Source organism: Pseudophryne corroboree (assembly GCF_028390025.1).
Source record: "Pseudophryne corroboree isolate aPseCor3 chromosome 3 unlocalized genomic scaffold, aPseCor3.hap2 SUPER_3_unloc_10, whole genome shotgun sequence".
NCBI classification, from domain to species: domain Eukaryota; kingdom Metazoa; phylum Chordata; class Amphibia; order Anura; family Myobatrachidae; genus Pseudophryne; species Pseudophryne corroboree.
Window position 1 is genome coordinate 701,283 of NW_026967494.1, and position 22,257 is coordinate 723,539.

General features: G+C 46.4%; 1 protein-coding gene across 1 annotated transcript in view; it reads right to left on the bottom strand.

Moving 5' to 3' along the window:
* Positions 1-17,699: 17,699 nt before the first annotated feature.
* The window catches only part of LOC134983206 (oocyte zinc finger protein XlCOF22-like), a 48,426-nt gene continuing 43,868 nt past the window's right edge, over positions 17,700-22,257 (bottom strand). Inside the window, exon 6 of the mRNA XM_063948947.1 lies at positions 17,700-20,022. Within this exon, the coding sequence (XP_063805017.1) occupies positions 18,689-20,022 (1,334 nt within the window). The 3' untranslated portion in view covers positions 17,700-18,688. The remainder of the gene's footprint in view (positions 20,023-22,257) is intronic.

Below are 22,257 nucleotides of genomic sequence, written 5' to 3' on the forward strand. Positions count from 1 at the left end.
TGCAATGTGTATAACGTGCTATACCTGGTGCAATGTGTATAACGTGCTCTACCTGCTGCAATGTGTATAACGTGCTCTGCCTGCTGCAATGTGTATAACGTGCTCTACCTGCTGCAATGTGTATAACGTGCTCTGCCTGCTGCAATGTGTATAACGTGCTCTGCCTGCTGCAATGTGTATAACGTGCTCTACCTGCTGCAATGTGTATAACGTGCTCTACCTGGTGCAATGTGTATAACGTGCTATACCTGGTGCAATGTGTATAACGTGCTCTACCTGGTGCAATGTGTATAACGTGCTCTACCTGGTGTAATGTGTATAACGTGCTCTACCTGCTGCAATGTGTATAACGTGCTCTACCTGCTGCAATGTGTATAACGTGCTCTACCTGCTGCAATGTGTATAACGTGCTCTGCCTGCTGCAATGTGTATAACGTGCTCTGCCTGGTGCAATGTGTATAACGTGCTCTACCTGCTGCAATGTGTATAACGTGCTCTACCTGGTGCAATGTGTATAACTTGCTCTACCTGGTGCAATGTGTATAATGTGCTCTACCTGCTGCAATGTGTATAACGTGCTCTACCTGCTGCAATGTGTATAACGTGCTCTACCTGGCGCAGTGTGTATAAGTGCTCTACCTGCTGCAATGTGTATAACGTGCTCTACCTGCTGCAATGTGTATAACGTGCTCTACCTGGCGCAAAGTGTATAACGTGCTCTACCTGCTGCAATGTGTATAACGTGCTCTACCTGGTGCAATGTGTATAACGTGCTCTACCTGGTGCAATGTGTATAACGTGCTCTACCTGCTGCAATGTGTATAACGTGCTCTACCTGGCGCAATGTGTATAACGTGCTCTACCTGTTGCAATGTGTATAACGTGCTCTACCTGCTGCAATGTGTATAACGTGCTCTACCTGGCGCAATGTGTATAACGTGCTCTACCTGCTGCAATGTGTATAACGTGCTCTACCTGGTGCAATGTGTATAACGTGCTCTACCTGGTGCAATGTGTATAATGTGCTCTACCAGGAATATGTGTATAAAGTGCTCTACCTGGCGCAATGTGTATAACGTGCTCTACCTGGCGCAATGTGTATAATGTGCTCTACCTGCTGCAATGTGTATAACGTGCTCTACCTGCTGCAATGTGTATAACGTGCTCTACCTGCTGCAATGTGTATAACGCGCTCTACCTGCTGCAATGTGTATAATGCGTTCTACCTGGCGCAATGTGTATAACGCACTCTACCTGGCACAGTGTGTATAACACGCTCTACCTGCTGCAATGTGTATAACGCGCTCTACCTGGCGCAATGTGTATAACGTGCTCTACCTGGTGCAATGTGTATAACGTGCTCTACCTGCTGCAATGTGTATAACGTGCTCTGCCTGCTGCAATGTGTATAACGTGCTCTACCTGGTGCAATGTGTATAACGTGCTCTACCAGGCGCAATGTGTATAACGTGCTCTACCTGGCGCAATGTGTATAACGTGCTCTACCTGCTGCAATGTGTATAACGTGCTCTACCTGCTACAATGTGTATAACGTGCTCTACCTGGTGCAATGTGTATAACGCGCTCTACCTGGTGCAATGTGTATAACGTGCTCTACCTGGAGCAATGTGTATTACGTGCTCTACCTGGAGCAATGTATATAACGTGCTCTACCTGGTGCAATGTGTATAACGTGCTCTACCTGGTGCAATGTGTATAACGTGCTCTACCTGGTGCAATGTGTATAACGTGCTCTACCTGGTGCAATGTGTGTAACGTGCTCTACCTGCTATAATGTGTATAATGTGCTCTACCTGGTGCAATGTGTGTAACGTGCTCTACCTGGTGCAATGTGTGTAACGTGCTCTACCTGCTGCAATGTGTATAACGTGCTCTACCTGCTGCAATGTGTGTAACGTGCTCTACCTGCTGCAATGTGTATAATGTGCTCTACTTGGTGCAATGTGTATAACGTGCTCTACCAGGCGCAATGTGTATAACGTGCTCTACCAGGCGCAATGTGTATAACGTGCTCTACCAGGCGCAATGTGTATAACGTGCTCTACCTGCTGCAATGTGTATAACGTGCTCTACCTGGTGCAATGTGTATAACGTGCTCTACCTGCTGCAATGTGTATAACGTGCTCTACCTGGCGCAATGTGAATAACATGCTCTACATGCTGCAATGTGTATAACGTGTTCTGCCTGCTGCAGTGTGTATAACGTGCTCTACCTGCTGCAATGTGTATAACGTGCTCTACCTGCTGCAATGTGTATAACGTGCTCTAACCGGCTGCAATGTGTATAACGTGCTCTACCTGCTGCAATGTGTATAACGTGCTCTAACCGGCTGCAATGTGTATAACGTGCTCTACCTGCTGCAATGTGTATAACGTGCTCTAACCGGCTGCAATGTGTATAACGTGCTCTACCTGCTGCAATGTGTATAACGTACTCTACCTGGCGCAATGTGTATAACATGCTCTACCTGCTGCAATGTGTATAACGTGCTGTACCTGGTGCAATGCGTATAACGTGCTCTACCTGGCTGCTGCAATGTGTGTAACGTGCACTACCTGCTGTAATGTGTGTAACGTGCTCTACCTGGTGCAATTTGTGTAACGTGCTCTACCTGCTGCAATGTGTGTAAATTGCTCTACCTGGTGCAATGTGTGTAACGTGCTCTACCTGCTGCAATGTGTGTAATGTGCTCTACCTGCTGCAATGTGTATAATGTGCTCTAACTGGCGCAATGTGTATAATGTGCTCTACCTGGCGCAATGTGTATAATGTGCTCTACCTGGCGCAATGTGTATAATGTGCTCTACCTGGCGCAATGCGTATAACGTGCTCTACCTGGCGCTGTGTTAAAACGTGCTCTACCTGGCGCAATGTGTATAACGTGCTCTACCTGGCGCAATGTGTATAACGTGCTCTACCTGGTGCAATGTGTATAACGTGCTCTACCTGCTGCAATGTTTATAAAGTACTCTACCTGGAGCAATGTGTATTACATGCTCTACCTGCTGCAATGTGTATAATGTGCTCTACCTGGTGCAATGTGTATAACGTGCTCTACCTGGTGCAATGTGTATAACAAGCTCTACCTGGTGCAATGTGTATAACGTGCTCTACCTGGAGCAATGTGTATTACATGCTCTACCTGGAGCAATGTGTATAATGTGCTCTACCTGGTGCAATGTGTATAACGTGCTCTACCTGGTGCAATGTGTATAACAAGCTCTACCTGGTGCAATGTGTATAACGTGCTCTGCCTGCTGCAATGTGTGTAACGTGCTCTACCTGGTGCAATGTGTGTAACGTGCTCTACCTGCTGCAATGTGTATAACGTGCTCTACCTGCTGCAATGTGTGTAACGTGCTCTACCTGCTGCAATGTGTATAACGTGCTCTACCTGCTGCAATGTGTATAACGTGCTCTACCTGCTACAATGTGTATAACGTGCTCTACCTGGTGCAATGTGTATAACGCGCTCTACCTGGTGCAATGTGTATAACGTGCTCTACCTGGAGCAATGTGTATTACGTGCTCTACCTGGAGCAATGTATATAACGTGCTCTACCTGGTGCAATGTGTATAACGTGCTCTACCTGGTGCAATGTGTATAACGTGCTCTACCTGGTGCAATGTGTATAACGTGCTCTACCTGGTGCAATGTGTGTAACGTGCTCTACCTGCTATAATGTGTATAATGTGCTCTACCTGGTGCAATGTGTGTAACGTGCTCTACCTGGTGCAATGTGTGTAACGTGCTCTACCTGCTGCAATGTGTATAACGTGCTCTACCTGCTGCAATGTGTGTAACGTGCTCTACCTGCTGCAATGTGTATAATGTGCTCTACTTGGTGCAATGTGTATAACGTGCTCTACCAGGCGCAATGTGTATAACGTGCTCTACCAGGCGCAATGTGTATAACGTGCTCTACCAGGCGCAATGTGTATAACGTGCTCTACCTGCTGCAATGTGTATAACGTGCTCTACCTGGTGCAATGTGTATAACGTGCTCTACCTGCTGCAATGTGTATAACGTGCTCTACCTGGCGCAATGTGAATAACATGCTCTACATGCTGCAATGTGTATAACGTGTTCTGCCTGCTGCAGTGTGTATAACGTGCTCTACCTGCTGCAATGTGTATAACGTGCTCTACCTGCTGCAATGTGTATAACGTGCTCTAACCGGCTGCAATGTGTATAACGTGCTCTACCTGCTGCAATGTGTATAACGTGCTCTAACCGGCTGCAATGTGTATAACGTGCTCTACCTGCTGCAATGTGTATAACGTGCTCTAACCGGCTGCAATGTGTATAACGTGCTCTACCTGCTGCAATGTGTATAACGTACTCTACCTGGCGCAATGTGTATAACATGCTCTACCTGCTGCAATGTGTATAACGTGCTGTACCTGGTGCAATGCGTATAACGTGCTCTACCTGGCTGCTGCAATGTGTGTAACGTGCACTACCTGCTGTAATGTGTGTAACGTGCTCTACCTGGTGCAATTTGTGTAACGTGCTCTACCTGCTGCAATGTGTGTAAATTGCTCTACCTGGTGCAATGTGTGTAACGTGCTCTACCTGCTGCAATGTGTGTAATGTGCTCTACCTGCTGCAATGTGTATAATGTGCTCTAACTGGCGCAATGTGTATAATGTGCTCTACCTGGCGCAATGTGTATAATGTGCTCTACCTGGCGCAATGTGTATAATGTGCTCTACCTGGCGCAATGCGTATAACGTGCTCTACCTGGCGCTGTGTTAAAACGTGCTCTACCTGGCGCAATGTGTATAACGTGCTCTACCTGGCGCAATGTGTATAACGTGCTCTACCTGGTGCAATGTGTATAACGTGCTCTACCTGCTGCAATGTTTATAAAGTACTCTACCTGGAGCAATGTGTATTACATGCTCTACCTGCTGCAATGTGTATAATGTGCTCTACCTGGTGCAATGTGTATAACGTGCTCTACCTGGTGCAATGTGTATAACAAGCTCTACCTGGTGCAATGTGTATAACGTGCTCTACCTGGAGCAATGTGTATTACATGCTCTACCTGGAGCAATGTGTATAATGTGCTCTACCTGGTGCAATGTGTATAACGTGCTCTACCTGGTGCAATGTGTATAACAAGCTCTACCTGGTGCAATGTGTATAACGTGCTCTGCCTGCTGCAATGTGTGTAACGTGCTCTACCTGGTGCAATGTGTGTAACGTGCTCTACCTGCTGCAATGTGTATAACGTGCTCTACCTGCTGCAATGTGTGTAACGTGCTCTACCTGCTGCAATGTGTATAACGTGCTCTACCTGCTGCAATGTGTATAACGTGCTCTACCTGCTGCAATGTGTATAACATGCTCTACCTGCTGCAATGTGTATAACGCGCTCTACCTGCTGCAATGTGTATAACGCGCTCTACCTGCTGCAATGTGTGTAACATGCTCTACCTGCTGCAATGTGTGTAACATGCTCTACCTGCTGCAATGTGTGTAACGTGCTCTACCTGCTGCAATGTGTATAATGTGCTCTACTTGGTGCAATGTGTATAACGTGCTCTACCTGCTGCAATGTGTATAACGTGCTCTACCTGGTGCAATATGTATAACGTGCTCTACCTGCTGCAATGTGTATAACGTGCTCTACCTGCTGCAATGTGTATAATGTGCTCTACCTTCTGCAATGTGTATAACGTGCTCTAACCGGCTGCAATGTATATAACGTGCTCTACCTGGCGCAATGTGTATAATGTGCTCTACCTGGCGCAATGTGTATAACGTGCTTTACCTGGTGTAATGTGTATAACGTGCTCTACCTGGTGTAATGTGTATAACGTGCTCTACCTGGTGCAATGTGTATAACGTGCTCTACCTGGTGAAATGTGTATAACGTGCTCTACCTGGTGCAATGTGTATAACGTGCTCTACCTGCTGCAATGTGTATAACGTGCTCTACCTGCTACAATGTGTATAACGTGCTCTACCTGGCGCAATGTGTATAACGTGCTTTACCTGCTGCAATGTGTATAACGTGCTCTACCTGGTGCAATGTGTATAACGTGCTCTACCTGGTGCAATGTGTATAACGTGCTCTACCTGCTGCAATGTGTATAACGTTCTCTACCTGCTGCAATGTGTATAACGTGCTCTACCTGCTGCAATGTGTGTAACGTGCTCTACCTGGCGCAACGTGTAAAACGTGCTCTACCTGGCGCAATGTGTATGTCACAACTGAGGGCCTAAGCTGACGGAAGGCAGCCTCAGTTGTAGGGGCTGAGATGTACCGGAACCTGGGAGGTTGTATCAGACCCCTGGACATGTAAGTAACATGAAGAGAAACCGCCCGAAGGCGTGACCACGACAACTTGAGTAAAAGTCAATGATATTTATTTATGACAAACTCCATGCATCACAGTAGCAGTAAAAGAAACATAAAAATCAGCAGAGAAAATAATAATACAGTTCCTGGGTACTACAGGGTGGCAGGGGCCACAGAGCTCTGGTGGTATGAGACAGTTCTTATTATCTGCAAGTTGGAAAGTCCTTACCAGGCTCAACTGTAGCAATGAGGGAAGCCCAGGGTCGTACCAGCTGGTGTTCCAGGGAAAGCTGGACTGCTGTAGGTAAAATGCTGCTGTGGGTACTGGTTAGAACCAGACAGGTGTTGGCACGGAGTGGATACTGGCTGGAACCAGTTAAATAATAAATAAAGCTTGAGAGCGATGCAATATAGATGAAATGTAGAATTTGAGAGCGGAGAAATAATAATACCGGTGGAGAGTGGTAAACTGCAGAAAGGACACCGGCCCTTTAAGAGAAGCTGTACACTGCTGGAAGCTGAGCTGGAAGCAGGTGATGTTGTAGCTGGAAACAGATGAGTCCAGTATGGATCGGAGAGTCAGGCTACACCGCAGATGGAATGCTGGTGCGGGTCTCTATAGCAGAAGTCTGGAGACAGGAGCTGGAACCTGGAAGACATTCACAGGAGAGAGACAAACTGGAACAAGGTTTGACAACCAAAGCACTGACGCCTTCCTTGCTCAGGTACAACATACTTATACCCGCAGCAAGGAAGGCATTGGCTAGGCAATTATGCAAATTAATAATACTGACAACGGATTGGTAGGAATGATCAGCTGACAGAATCCAAGATGGCTGCGCCCATGCAGACACTTGGAGGGAAGTTTGGATTGTAATCCATGCGGTCTGGAAAACAGTAATGGCGGCGCCGGCCACCGGAGACAGGAGATGCCAGGCTGACAGATGCACATCTGACCACGCGGACACAGCAGAGGCCGCGGCTGACGTAATCGCCACTCTGAATGCAGAAGCTCAGGGACGGCGGCGGAGGCCGCGGGAGATGCCATGCCAGATGTATAAGGCGTTACTGTGACTGCGTCCAGAGAGACAGGAGAGGATGCAGGAATGTGCACATCAGGATAACAGATGGGATCCGGTCCTGGAGCGCTGAGCCAGCCTTAGGAGACATCTGATAGGTAAGAAATGGCGTCCAGATACCCGGATCGTGACAGCACCCCCCCTTTAGGAGTGGCCCCAGGACACTTCTTTGGCTTTTGAGGAAACTTGGAATGGAATCTCCGGACCAAGGCAGGAGCATGGACATCAGAGGCATTGGTCCATGAACGTTCCTCAGGGCCATAACCCTTCCAGTCAATAAGATACTGAAGTTGACCGTAACGGTGACGTGAGTCCAGGATCTTGGCTACTTCATACTCAACGCCTCGTTGAGTTTGGACTTTCGGAGTTGGAGGAAGTGAGGAATGAAACCGATTCAAGATTAGCGGTTTCAACAGGGAAACATGGAATGTCCTGGGTATTTTTAAGAAGGGAGGCAACTGGAGTCTGTAAGCAACAGGATTGATGACTTGATCAATTTTAAAAGGACCGATGTAGCGAGGTGCAAACTTCATACTGGGAACTCTTAACCTCAAATTCTTCGTGGATAACCATACCCGATCACCCACCTTGAGAGCAGGAACTGCTCGACGCTTCTTATCCGCAAACTTCTTGTACCTGAACGATGCCTTGAGCAGAGCTGATCGTACGCTCTTCCAGATATTGGCAAACTGATGCAAGGTGATATCCACTGCGGGAACAGAAGTTGCTGGAAGCGGTTGGAACTCAGGGACTTTAGGGTGGAATCCAAAGTTGGTGAAGAATGGCGTTGAAGAAGATGAAGAATGATACTGGTTGTTATGACAAAACTCGGCCCAGGGAAGTAATTGAACCCAGTCATCTTGAGAGGAGGACACATAGATGCGGAGGAAGGCCTCCAAGTCCTGATTCACCCTCTCAGTTTGACCATTGGTCTGAGGATGGTAAGCCGTGGAAAACTTTAGCTTGACTTGGAGGACTTGACATAAACTTCGCCAGAATTTGGCTGTGAATTGAACTCCTCGATCTGAGATGATTTCTTCAGGAAGACCGTGGAGTCGGAAGATCTCTTGTATGAATATTTGAGCCAACTTGGAAGCTGACGGAAGACCGGTGAGAGGAATGAAGTGTGCCATCTTGGTGAACCGGTCAACTACCACCCAGATGGTATTGAACTTGTTGCACATGGGTAAATCTGTAATAAAATCCATCGACAGATGGGTCCATGGTCGACGGGGAACAGATAGTGGAACCAGTTGCCCCGCAGGCAACTGGCGGGATACCTTATGTTGAGCACACTTTGGGCAAGATGCAATAAACTCCAAAACGTCCTTTTTCAGAGTTGGCCACCAATAGGACCTAGAGATAAACTCCAGGGTTTTTTGGATACCTGTATGTCCGGCAAAGCGGGAAGCATGGGCCCAATGCATGAGCTTCTTCCTTAGTGTCGGCTTCACAAAACTTTTCCCTAATGGGGGCGTAGAGTCCATCCCTACCGTGGAGAATGCCAACGGATTTATAATAGGATGCTTGTCTGAAGACTCTGACTCATTTTCTTGCTCCCATGAGCGGGAAAGGGCATCGGCCTTGCGATTCTGAGAGCCCGGACAGAACTGGAGTTTAAAGTCGAACCTGGAAAAGAAAAGTGCCCATCTGGCCTGACGAGGGTTGAGACATTGTGCGCCTTTCAGATATAGAAGGTTCTTGTGGTCTGTAAGGATGGTGATTGAATGAGAAGCTCCCTCCAACAGATATCTCCACTCCTCTAGAGCGAGCTTGATGGCTAGCAACTCTTGGTCGCCAATGGCATAGTTGCGTTCCGCTGGGGAGAACTTCCGTGAGAAGAAACTGCAAGGATGTAAATGGCCATCTTTAGCCCTCTGAGATAACACCGCTCCTACTCCAACGGAGGAGGCATCCACCTCTAAGATGAAAGGAGAGTCGATGTCAGGCTGTTTCAGGACAGGCGCAGAGATGAACCTCTGTTTTAAAAGATGAAAAGCTTGCATGGCTTCTTCAGACCACTTGGACGGGTTAGCACCCTTCTTGGTGAAAGCAGTAATAGGCGCCACAATAGTGAAAAAAAGTCTTGTATAAACTTTCGGTAATAATTGGCGAACCCTAAAAACCTCTGGACCCCTTTGAGGGTTAAGGGTTCCGGCCAATTCTGGATTGCTTGTAGTTTCTCAGGATCCATCTCTAGTCCGGAACCGGACACAATGTACCCTAGAAATGGAATGGACTTGACTTCAAAGACGCATTTCTCTAATTTGCAATAGAGATGATTGACACGGAGACGGGACAGAACCTCCTTTACCCAAAAACGATGTTCCTCTAAATTGTTGGCAAAAATGAGGATATCATCTAGATAGACCACGACATGACGGTATAGAATGTCTCTGAAGACCTCATTGACGAAATACTGGAAGACAGCTGGAGCATTGCTCAATCCGAAGGGCATGACGAGGTACTCATAATGTCCGTCACGGGTGTTAAATGCGGTCTTCCACTCGTCACCCTCACGGATCCGGATGAGATTGTATGCACCTCTCAAGTCCAGCTTTGTAAAGATGGTAGCTCCGCTAACTCTGTCAAAGAGCTCAGTAATCAGGGGTAAAGGATAGCGGTTCTTGATGGTAATGTCGTTCAAACCTCTGTAGTCGATGCACGGCCGCAGACCACCATCTTTTTTTTTTTACAAAAAAGAAGCCTGCGCCGGCTGGAGAAGAAGAAGGTCGAATGAATCCCTTTGCTAGGTTCTCTTTAATGTATTCCTCCATAGAATGCGTCTCAGGCAGAGACAACGGATAAGTTCGGCCTCGAGGTGGAACCTTCCCTGGAACGAGATCAATCGGGCAGTCCCATTCTCTATGAGGAGGAAGGATATCAGCAGAAGCTTTACTGAACACATCCGTGAAATCTTGATATGGAGGAGGTGGAACATCAGACGACCTGGGGGAGGAAGAACAGACAGGCAACACTTTAAACAAACATGTCTCAGCACAGGAGGGACCCCATGCCAGAATTTGCGTAGTCGTCCAATCAATTGTAGGATTGTGAAGAAGGAGCCATGGAAGGCCCAGGACCACAGGATGTGTGGCTCTTGGAATCACTAAAAGTGAAATAAGTTCGGAATGAAGAACTCCCACTCTCAGACGAACTGGTAGAGTCCTTAGAGCAATAACTGTATCAAAAATTTTACTGCCATCCACGGCAGTTAAGGAAAAGGAGGAAGGAAGTCTCTCGGTGGGTAGGGACCACCGTTTAACATAGGCTTCGGTAATAAAGTTCCCAGCTGCTCCGGAATCCAGGAGGGCAATGACGTTCTGATAACGTTGAGCAACTTGAAGCGAGACTGGGAGATTACAATCTTGAGGAGATGGAGAGGAGATCATTACTCCTAGCCGGCCCTCTCCTTGGCGAGCTAGGATTTGGAGTTTCCCGGACGTTTGGGACAGGCATTAATAGTGTGAGACGGAGCTGCACAATACAGACAGAGAGACTCAGAGAGACGTCTTCGGCGCTCAGCAGGAGTTAAACGGGAACGACCAATTTGCATGGGTTCATCTTTAGTTGGTGACAGTTGGCGAGGAGGAGGAGCAGAAGATTTTGGAGCAGATGATCTTCCACGCTCAGTTGCTCTCTCTCTGAAACGTAAGTCAACTTTCGTACAAAGTGAGATTAGCTCATCTAACTTGGAGGGTAGGTCTCTGGTAGCTAACTCATCTTTAATACGCTCGGATAAACCATGCCAGAATGCAGCATACAGGGCCTCGTCGTTCCATGCCAGTTCAGATGCCAGGATCTGCAACTGTATAAGATATTGTCCTACAGTACGTGATCCCTGGCGTAAACGGAGAATCTCAGACGAAGCTGAAGTTACCCGGCCTGGCTCGTCGAAGATGCGCCTGAATGTTGACACGAATGCGGTGTAAGAAGATAGCAGGGTGTCGGACCTCTCCCATAACGGTGATGCCCAGTCAAGGGCTGAGCCACTGAGAAGAGAGATAATGTAGGCAATTTTTGTACGGTCACTGGGAAAATTGCCAGGTTGTAGCTCAAACTGAATCTCGCACTGGTTGAGAAATCCCCTGCAGAATCTTGGAGATCCGTCAAATTTTGCTGGCGTCGGAAGATGAAGACGTGGAGCAGAAATGGGTAAGGTGGGTGGGGTTATAGTTGGAGTCACTGTGGTTGACGCACCAGACGCGCCTAATCCACGGAGAGTTGTCTGAATCCCATCCAGCCGAATAGAGAGATCCTGGAGACAGCGGATGATGTGGCCCTGTGCAGCCTCCTGATGTTCTAGTCGGGCTGCCAGTTCTTGCATCGGCCTGGCCGCTTGATCCTGGTCTCCGGCTGGATTCATTAGGTCAGTGCTTACTGTCACAACTGAGGGCCTAAGCTGACGGAAGGCAGCCTCAGTTGTAGGGGCTGAGATGTACCGGAACCTGGGAGGTTGTATCAGACCCCTGGACATGTAAGTAACATGAAGAGAAACCGCCCGAAGGCGTGACAACGACAACTTGAGTAAAAGTCAATGATATTTATTTATGACAAACTCCATGCATCACAGTAGCAGTAAAAGAAACATAAAAATCAGCAGAGAAAATAATAATACAGTTCCTGGGTACTACAGGGTGGCAGGGGCCACAGAGCTCTGGTGGTATGAGACAGTTCTTATTATCTGCAAGTTGGAAAGTCCTTACCAGGCTCAACTGTAGCAATGAGGGAAGCCCAGGGTCGTACCAGCTGGTGTTCCAGGGAAAGCTGGACTGCTGTAGGTAAAATGCTGCTGTGGGTACTGGTTAGAACCAGACAGGTGTTGGCACGGAGTGGATACTGGCTGGAACCAGTTAAATAATAAATAAAGCTTGAGAGCGATGCAATATAGATGAAATGTAGAATTTGAGAGCGGAGAAATAATAATACCGGTGGAGAGTGGTAAACTGCAGAAAGGACACCGGCCCTTTAAGAGAAGCTGTACACTGCTGGAAGCTGAGCTGGAAGCAGGTGATGTTGTAGCTGGAAACAGGTGAGTCCAGTATGGATCGGAGAGTCAGGCTACACCGCAGATGGAATGCCGGTGCGGGTCTCTATAGCAGAAGTCTGGAGACAGGAGCTGGAACCTGGAAGACATTCACAGGAGAGAGACAAACTGGAACAAGGTTTGACAACCAAAGCACTGACGCCTTCCTTGCTCAGGTACAACATACTTATACCCGCAGCAAGGAAGGCATTGGCTAGGCAATTATGCAAATTAATAATACTGACAACGGATTGGTAGGAATGATCAGCTGACAGAATCCAAGATGGCTGCGCCCATGCAGACACTTGGAGGGAAGTTTGGATTGTAATCCATGCGGTCTGGAATACAGTAATGGCGGCGCCGGCCACCGGAGACAGGAGATGCCAGGCTGACAGATGCACATCTGACCACGCGGACACAGCGGAGGCCGCGGCTGACGTAATCGCCACTCTGAATGCAGAAGCTCAGGGACGGCGGCGGAGGCCGCGGGAGACGCCATGCCAGATGTATAAGGCGTTACTGTGACTGCGTCCAGAGAGACAGGAGAGGATGCAGGAATGTGCACATCAGGATAACAGATGGGATCCGGTCCTGGAGCGCTGAGCCAGCCTTAGGAGACATCTGATAGGTAAGAAATGTGCTCTACCTGCTGCAATGTGTATAACGCGCTCTACCTGCTGCAATGTGTATAATGCGTTCTACCTGGCGCAATGTGTATAACGCACTCTACCTGGCACAGTGTGTATAACACGCTCTACCTGCTGCAATGTGTATAACGCGCTCTACCTGGCGCAATGTGTATAACGTGCTCTACCTGCTGCAATGTGTATAACGTGCTCTACCTGCTGCAATGTGTATAACGTGCTCTACCTGGTGCAATGTGTATAACGTGCTCTACCTGGTGCAATGTGTATAACGTGCTCTACCTGCTGCAATGTGTATAACGTGCTCTACCTGCTGCAATGTGTATGACGTGCTCTACCTGGCACAGTGTGTATAACACGCTCTACCTGCTGCAATGTGTATAACGCGCTCTACCTGGCGCAATGTGTATAACGTGCTCTACCTGCTGCAATGTGTATAACGTGCTCTACCTGCTGCAATGTGTATAACGTGCTCTACCTGGTGCAATGTGTATAACGTGCTCTACCTGGTGCAATGTGTATAACGTGCTCTACCTGGTGCAATGTGTATAACGTGCTCTACCTGCTGCAATGTGTATAACGTGCTCTACCTGCTGCAATGTGTATGACGTGCTCTACCTGGCACAGTGTGTATAACACGCTCTACCTGCTGCAATGTGTATAACGCGCTCTACCTGGCGCAATGTGTATAACGTGCTCTACCTGCTGCAATGTGTATAACGTGCTCTACCTGCTGCAATGTGTATAACGTGCTCTACCTGGTGCAATGTGTATAACGTGCTCTACCTGGTGCAATGTGTATAACGTGCTCTACCTGGTGCAATGTGTATAACGTGCTCTACCTGCTGCAATGTGTATAACGTGCTCTACCTGCTGCAATGTGTATGACGTGCTCTACCTGGCACAGTGTGTATAACACGCTCTACCTGCTGCAATGTGTATAACGCGCTCTACCTGGCGCAATGTGTATAACGTGCTCTACCTGCTGCAATGTGTATAACGTGCTCTACCTGCTGCAATGTGTATAACGTGCTCTACCTGGTGCAATGTGTATAACGCACTCTACCTGGCACAGTGTGTATAACACGCTCTACCTGCTGCAATGTGTATAAAGCGCTCTACCTGCTGCAATGTGTATAACGTGCTCTACCTGCTGCAATGTGTATAACGTGCTCTACCTGGTGCAATGTGTATAACGTGCTCTACCTGCTGCAATGTGTATAACGTGCTCTACCTGCTGCAATGTGTATGACGTGCTCTACCTGGCGCAATGTGTATAACGTCCTGATTATGTCCCAGTCAGAGGTGAGTGAGGTGGAGGAGGTGAGTGAGGTGGAGGAGGTGAGTGAGAGGGAGGAGGTGAGTGAGAGGGAGGAGGTTAGTGAGGAGGGGGTGGCTGCTGCTGCAGCCTCCAGTGATAGTGATGGTGTTGTGGCTCCGCAGCCACGCACCACTACAAAGACGGGCCGCAATGTTAAATTCAGCTACGCTGAGAATATGGCTTTGGTGCGGGAGCTGATGAGGCATCATCGGCAGTTGTTTGGCCATGATGCTGCAAAGGTGTCGTCACGCAGGAAGAGTGTTCTGTGGAGGAAGGTTGTTGCGGCTGTGAATAGTGTGGGTGTGGTGAGGCGGAACGAGGACACGCGTCGTAAGCGTTTTTACAACATAAAGCGCCGTGTCAAGGCGAAGATGGCCAAGGAGGCTAAATCGGCCCGCCAAACCGGGGTGGACACCCCTTCCGTGCATCTTACCGTGATTGGGAAGAGCCTGTGCGTGCACTCATTCCGCCAGAAGTGGTTGGTGCCACTTATGTCCGGGATTCGGATCGGCCAAGGCAGGATGGTGAGTTGTGTTTTTTGTGCTTTGTCCTTAGTTGTCTGAAATGTCTTCTAGCTAATTGTGGTTGTCAGTTTGTGCATTCTTCTAATGTGTTGGTGATGTAGTGCAGGCATGGCCAACCTGTGGCTCTCCAGCTGTTGTGAAACTACAAGTCCCATCATGCCTTGCCACAGTTTTGCTATTAGCGAATGCTAAAACTGTGGCAGGGCATGCTGGGATGTGTAGTTTCACTACATCTGGAGAGCCACAAGTTGGCCAGGCCTGATGTACTGTTTTTTTTTTTTTTAATTATTACTGGTTGCCTTGGCGTTTTCCTGGTGTTGTAAGTCAAAAGTAAATGTTTGTAGGTGTGTTTTCATGCTTTAAAATTTTTTATTTTAATTGGGTTCTATTTTTGTTAGTTGGTTTCTTCTAATCAAATTTATATTTCAGTCTGGTGCGGGATAAATCCTAGTTTATTGACTGCTCTCATTGTTCCCAGTCACTGCCCCACGGCACATGGAACATAAGTAGAAGGGGGATTCAGCCTATATACACCAGAGCTACTTTATATCTATCAGAGGAAGGATCTCTACCAGAAGAATGGTTATAGCACTGTTTATATAACAGCATATATTATCATTATTACAGGCTGCTACTCTCTCCCCAGCCTCATTCATTCTTCAGATGTTATATTTCTGTAGCGGGTGCTGGAGATACAGAAAGGTGGTTCTCCTGATTTGTGGACTCATTGCATACAGACGTCATTACTAGTCACTGGTTACTACTCGTTATCTGACTGATTTATATTTATATCAGGCGTCACTCAGTGATTGGCAATAGTATTGTGTAGATACATGTTGGGACAACTTAGCAGGCCTTTGGAATGAAACAGGCAGAAAGCTGGATATTATCTATGCACTAACCTTGGGATAATATAATGTATACCTTGCTCTGTGACAGGGTTTCATAGTGTATACCTTGTTACAGGGAATATCCCTTCTCAATAACAATATTGTCACAGAAGTGATACAAATGTGTAGCATTGGATATGCATGCCTTAGAGAACTGTGCTGTGTTACAGGGTTACACATGATATGCTCAGTCACAGGAGAACATCTTTTATTACCAACAATATTGTTTTATTCAATGTGCATATCTTTGTGATGTGGTCAGTTATCAATTTATATATGTACTGAATGGGTAACACATGTGATTGGGGATTCTGCTCTGGTACAGGGTTTTACAATGATATACTTGGTTGGTACTTATTTCATGCCTATTGAAAAATCTATCTTAAATAAAAATAAAAGTTATGTTTTAATTTATTCATGAAACAAAGAAAAAGAGTGCACCACACATTAAGGCTTCTTTAGATATAAGTCCACTAGCGTTTTTTTCTAAACCACCTAACCAGTCATTGCAATTTGCTTAATGGCGCACCTCCAACCAGATTAGCTAATCTTTGGTTCATACATAGAAGGATCATAAAACAATTATCATTTGGGCCTGTGCATAGTCCCTCAGACTTAACGTCTTCCCTGGAAATACTTGTGGATGGAGCCCTTCATTCGCTTAGGCAGGATTCAAGGGTGTTCAATCTGTTTAAATCAGAGCACTACATTTTGGCCACAATGCTCGATCCTAGGTTTAAAGCCTACGTTGTATCTCTCTTTCCGGACACAAGTCTGCAGAGGTGGAAAGACCTGCTGGTGAGAAAATTGTCAGCTCAAGCGGAACGTGACCCGTCAACAGCTCCTCCTTCATTTTCTCCAGCAACTGGGGCTGCGAGGAAAAGGATAACATTTCCGAGCCCGCCCGCTGAACACAAAAGTAACACTACAAGTGACACATTAACAGGAAATTGTTTCTGTCACCATAGCGACAATTATCTGGAAATAAGATAATACACAGACACATAAAAAGACTCAACGGAAATCTTTTGTTTTTAAACAACTTTATTTCATATCTTTAATACAGATTTTTCTCTATATTTTAAACTTAAAAAATACTTTACTCTGCACAACATGGATAAAATATCCTTTAAATCACAGAAACAATTCAAGTTACATTATAGTATTGCAGGTAAGTAAAACAGATAGATATCAGGAGAGCCTAAACCCTATGGGGGTCATTCAGACCCAACTGCAATAGCAGTTTGCTGGTGGTGGCAATATACACGTGCGCAGCGGTCGTGCAGACACACATTGCGGTCGCATCCCTGAGGGGTGAACACAGGTGGGCCGGGACCATTTTCCGGGGGGCTGCGTGATATCACATCTGCGTTCCTCTTTAACCCCCTATAAGCTTCCAGAGTGCACCTCATATCTCATCTTTTCCAAGTTACTACAAATGATATGAGATCGGTGGCAGCACTACTTTCAGGATTATCACACAGAACACACATAAAGGCTGACACAGCAAATAACAGTAACACATACAAGGGATTAATGAGAAATAAGGAAGCACAATCATCATTAAGTCTAATTATCAACTGGTTCTCTGTGGGACCCATACACCTCTTTACTGCCACCAGCAGCCCCAGGTACTGCACTGCGGCCATCCGCCCCGTCTCCCCCCACTACTGCCACCACCCTGTCTCCCACCCCACTACTGCCACATCTCCCCCCACTACTGTCACCGCCCCATCTCCCCCCACAACTGCCACCCACCCCGTCTCCTCCCACTACTGCCACCACCCCATATCCTCCCGCTACTGCCACCTGCCCAATCTCCCCCCACTACTGCCACTCGCCCTGCCTCCCCCCACTACCGCCACCCGCCCTGTATCCCCCCACTACTGCCACTGCCCTGTCTCCCCTCTGACACCTTAGTGCTGCTTGAGGACAATATTACCCACAGTGCCTCCGGCAGCCCCCGCTGCAGCACTAGTGCCACCACCCTGTCTCCACCTCTGACATCTAAGAACTTCTTGGGGATTCTTGGTACTGCTGGTAACAGTTCTTCATCTGCAGATGGCAGCAAGCAGGGCAGTAACGAGGCAGAAGCTGCTTCTGGTACCATGGACCCTGGTCATGTAGGGTTGGGATAGCCCATTATGTAATAGAGTCACCATCTTACAGGCAGCCGGTGAAGGGAGCAGAGAATGGGTGTTATGTGGCAGGAACGGGCTGGTTAGGTAAAAGCCTGGCTGCTGCATTCTGTACAAGCTACAAGCGGTGCAATTCTTTTGCTAGGAGACCCAGGTAGAAGAAATTGGAGTAGTCTATGCGTGATGATACAAGTACATGTATGACTGTAGGTAGATCTTCTGAGGGAATAAAGTGTTGGAGTCTGACTATGTTCCTCAGATGAGGATCTGATTGTGGCAGATACTGATGTCTAAGTGTCACTCCACTATCCAGGACACCAAGATTCCACACATGATCAGCATTTTGTAACTCTGAACCCCCAAGCGTAAGTCTGGTTGGTTTGCAAAGCTGAACTGTAGCCCTGCCCTTTGGTGGTGAGCTTAAAGACCTGCTTCATCAGGACTGAATCACAGCCAACTGGCATCACCCACACCTGGAGCTCAGCTAGACAACCCTTTAGGATTGGTACTGGGTTCTCAGTACCTAGAGCAAAGACAGGTCATCTGTATAGCAGTGGTAGATGAGGGCATGACATCTGATTATTTCACCCGGTGGTAACATGTATATTGCAAAAAGCATAGGAGATAGGATAAGAACCTTGAAGAACAATGCATGGCAATGATAAGTATACTCCAGAAGATTAAAATGGTTCCTCACCTGAGTGATGTCTATTGTGTGTAACAAGAGATGATTTATTTCTCAGAGTATAGAAATCGCTTCTCACCTGTGTGACTTCTGTAATGTCTAACAAGAGCTGATTTGTGTGCAAAACATTTCCCACACTCAGAACATGGAAATGGCTTCTCACCTGTGTGAGTTCGCTGATGTGTAATAAGTTCTGATTTCTGTGTAAAACATTTCTCACACTCAGAACATGGAAATGCCTTCTCACCTGTGTGACTTCTGTGATGTATAACAAGAACTGATTTCTGTGTAAAACATTTCCCGCACTCAGAGCAAGAAAATGGCTTCTCACCTGTGTGAGTTCTCTGATGTCTAACAAGATGTGATTTGTCTGCAAAACCTTTCCCACACTCAGAACATGGAAATGCCTTCTCACCTGTGTGACTTTGCTGATGGGTAACAAGTCGTGATTTGTGTGTAAAACATTTCCCGCACTCAGAGCAAGAAAATGGCTTCTCACCTGTGTGACTTCTGTGATGTATGACAAGATCTGATTTACATGCAAAACATTTCCCACACTCAGAGCAAGAAAATGGCTTCTCACCTGTGTGACTTCTGTGATGTATAACAAGATCTGATTTACATGCAAAACATTTCCCACACTCAGAACATGGAAATGGCCTCTCACCTGTGTGACTTCTGTGATGTATAACAAGATCTGATTTACATGCAAAACATTTCCCACACTCAGAACATGGAAATGGCTTCTCACCTGTGTGCTCTCTCTGATGTCTAACAAGATTGGATTTCCAGGTAAAACTTTTCCCGCACTCAGAGCAAGAAAATGGCCTCTCACCTGTGTGACTACTCTGATGTCTAACAAGAAGTGATTTAAGTGCAAAACATTTCCCACACTCAGAACATGGAAATGGCTTCTCACCTGTGTGACATCTCTGATGTATAACAAGATGTGATTTCTTTGTAAAACATTTCGCACACTCAGAACATGGAAATGGCTTCTCACCTGTGTGACTTCTCTGATGTATAACAAGTTGTGATTTCTTTGTAAAACATTTCCCACACTCTGAACATATCAGTGGCCTTCCACCTGCCTTACCTGTGTGTAGGTTAATAGGCTTTGTGTTCTTTGTAAAACATTTGGCATCTATAGAACACGGAAACACTGTATCTACTGTCAGAGCTGTAACAGATGCACCAATATCAGAGTCATCAGGAGAACATTTCCCAGGATCAGGGGGATCAGCTGATAGAGCTGGATGTATAATTGGGGTAATGGGATTAGCTCCTGGAGAATCCTGTCTACTGTCATTATCTTTTATGTCACAATCCGGGGATAACATTAGATGTCCTTCTGAGATATTCCTGCTTGTGTGTCCATCTGCTGGAAATAAAATACATTACGGAAATGTGACATTTTCTGTAACAATATTAATCCTGTAAACAATAGGAGAAGACGACTCTCTGGGACACTTAATTGTAAATGTGTGTGTATAATAAAACATAACTTTTAATGAAGGCTTTATAATATTGTGTCTCAGACTATCATTGTGTCCACCCTCCTGAGAACTCTCACAATAACAAATGTAATATTATAATAAGACTTAGATATATCTCTCTCTTGTACTGGTAACTAACCATGAAGTATAAATGGAGATGTAGTCACTCGCCAAGTCCTATGTCAGCAACAATGTAAAACAATGGATAGGGGAACATATCGTATGATTTGGAGATTCTAGATGAACAATAATATCAGTCATATGAGCTGATGGATCAGAGAAATGTCTCCTAACGTTACTCCTGGAAGCATTGGTAAGGTAGAATTCCTTTATGTGTGCTCATACGCTGGTAAGCCTGTACATGTGTTACTCACCCTTATATAACGTATATTGCTACAGCAGAGTAGGTGTGGAACAAGGTACTTTACATGCAATACACCATATAATACCCTGTAATCATCATCATCATCATCTGCTAGGTTATACTCTACTTTCTCTTATGTACTAGAGGACACTTGAGTCCATTTAGTACCATGGGGTATAGATGGGTCCTTTGGGAGCCACTGGCACTTTAAAAGTTTAATAGTGTGGGCTGGCCCCTCCCTCTATGCCCCTCCTACCAGACTTAGTTTAGAAAATGTGCCCGGAGGAGCCGGTCACAGCTAGGGGAGCTCCTAGGAGTTTTCTTAGCTTTTTATTTTCTAGACATAGGTTACAGGAAGGCTGCTGGCAACAGCCTCCCTGCTTCGTGGGTTTTAGGCGGGGAGGGGGTAGAAACTAACTTCCTGAAGAATAGTGATGGGTACCGGAAATTTTTCGGGTTTTGTGTTTTGGTTTCGGTTCCGGTTCCGCGGGCGTGTTTTGGATTCAGGCGCATTTTGGCAAAACCTCCCTGAAAATGTTTTGTCAGATTCGGGTGTGTTTTGGATTGTTTTTTTTTTTTTTTTTTTCAAAAAACCCTCAAAAACAGCTTAAATCATAGAATTTGGGGGTCATTTTGATCCCATACTATTAACCTCAATAACCATAATTTCCACTCATTTCCAGTCTATTCTGAACACCTCACAATATTATTATTTTTACTTCTAAAATTTGCACCAAGGTTGCTGGATGACCAAGCTAAGCGACCCAAGTGGCTGACACAAACACCTGGCCCATCTAGGTGTGGCACTGCAGTGTCAGACAGGATGGCCGATTTAAAAAATAGTCCCCAAACAGCACATGATGCAAATAAAAAAAAAAGAGGTGCACCAAGGTCGCTGGATGGCTAAGCTAAGCGACCCAAGTGGCCAACACAAACACCTGGCCCACCTAGGAGTGACACTGCAGTTTTCTAGCGAGAGGATGTGAATCTGAACCACTAGCCATGAACATAGGCCAGGGCCTCAGCCGTTCCTTGCCACTCCGTGTCGTAAATGGCATATTGGCAAGTTTACGCTTCTCATCAGATGCTTTTAATTTAGATTTTTGGGCCATTTTACTGAACTTTTGTAGTATGCTTTACAACACAGAGGTAGAGCAATGGACTACTGTACCGTACTGCTATATATATATACTGGTGGTCACCAAAATTCTGCACTGTCCTACTATATAATACTGCGCACAACTAAAATGCACCACAGGTGTGGATGGATGGTATACTTGACGACACACAGGTAGGTAGAGCAGTGGACTACTGTACCGTACTGCTATATAATACTGGTGGTCACTGGTCAGCAAAATTCTGCACTGTCCTCCTATACTACAATGCAGCGTTTTTCAGGCAGAGAACGTAGATATTTTCAGCACACTGAATACAGAAACTGATAGAATACTGCACGTCCTCTCCCTATCATCTCCAATGCACGAGTGAAAATGGCGGCAACGCGCGGCTCCTTATATAGAATATGATTCGAGAATCCGACAGCGGGATGATGACGTTCGGACCGCAAAATTTTAAAAATCCAAACCCCCTCCCGTCTTCTTTAGAGGTGGTCGGGGAAGATCAAAAAAACCTGCACCAACAGGTTCCCAGGAACAGAATCCAGGTTCTGCTTCCTCCAAATATTCAGCATGATGGTGGACCTGTCAGCCTGGAGATCAGACAGGTGGGAGCGAGACTAAAAGATTTCAGTTACGTC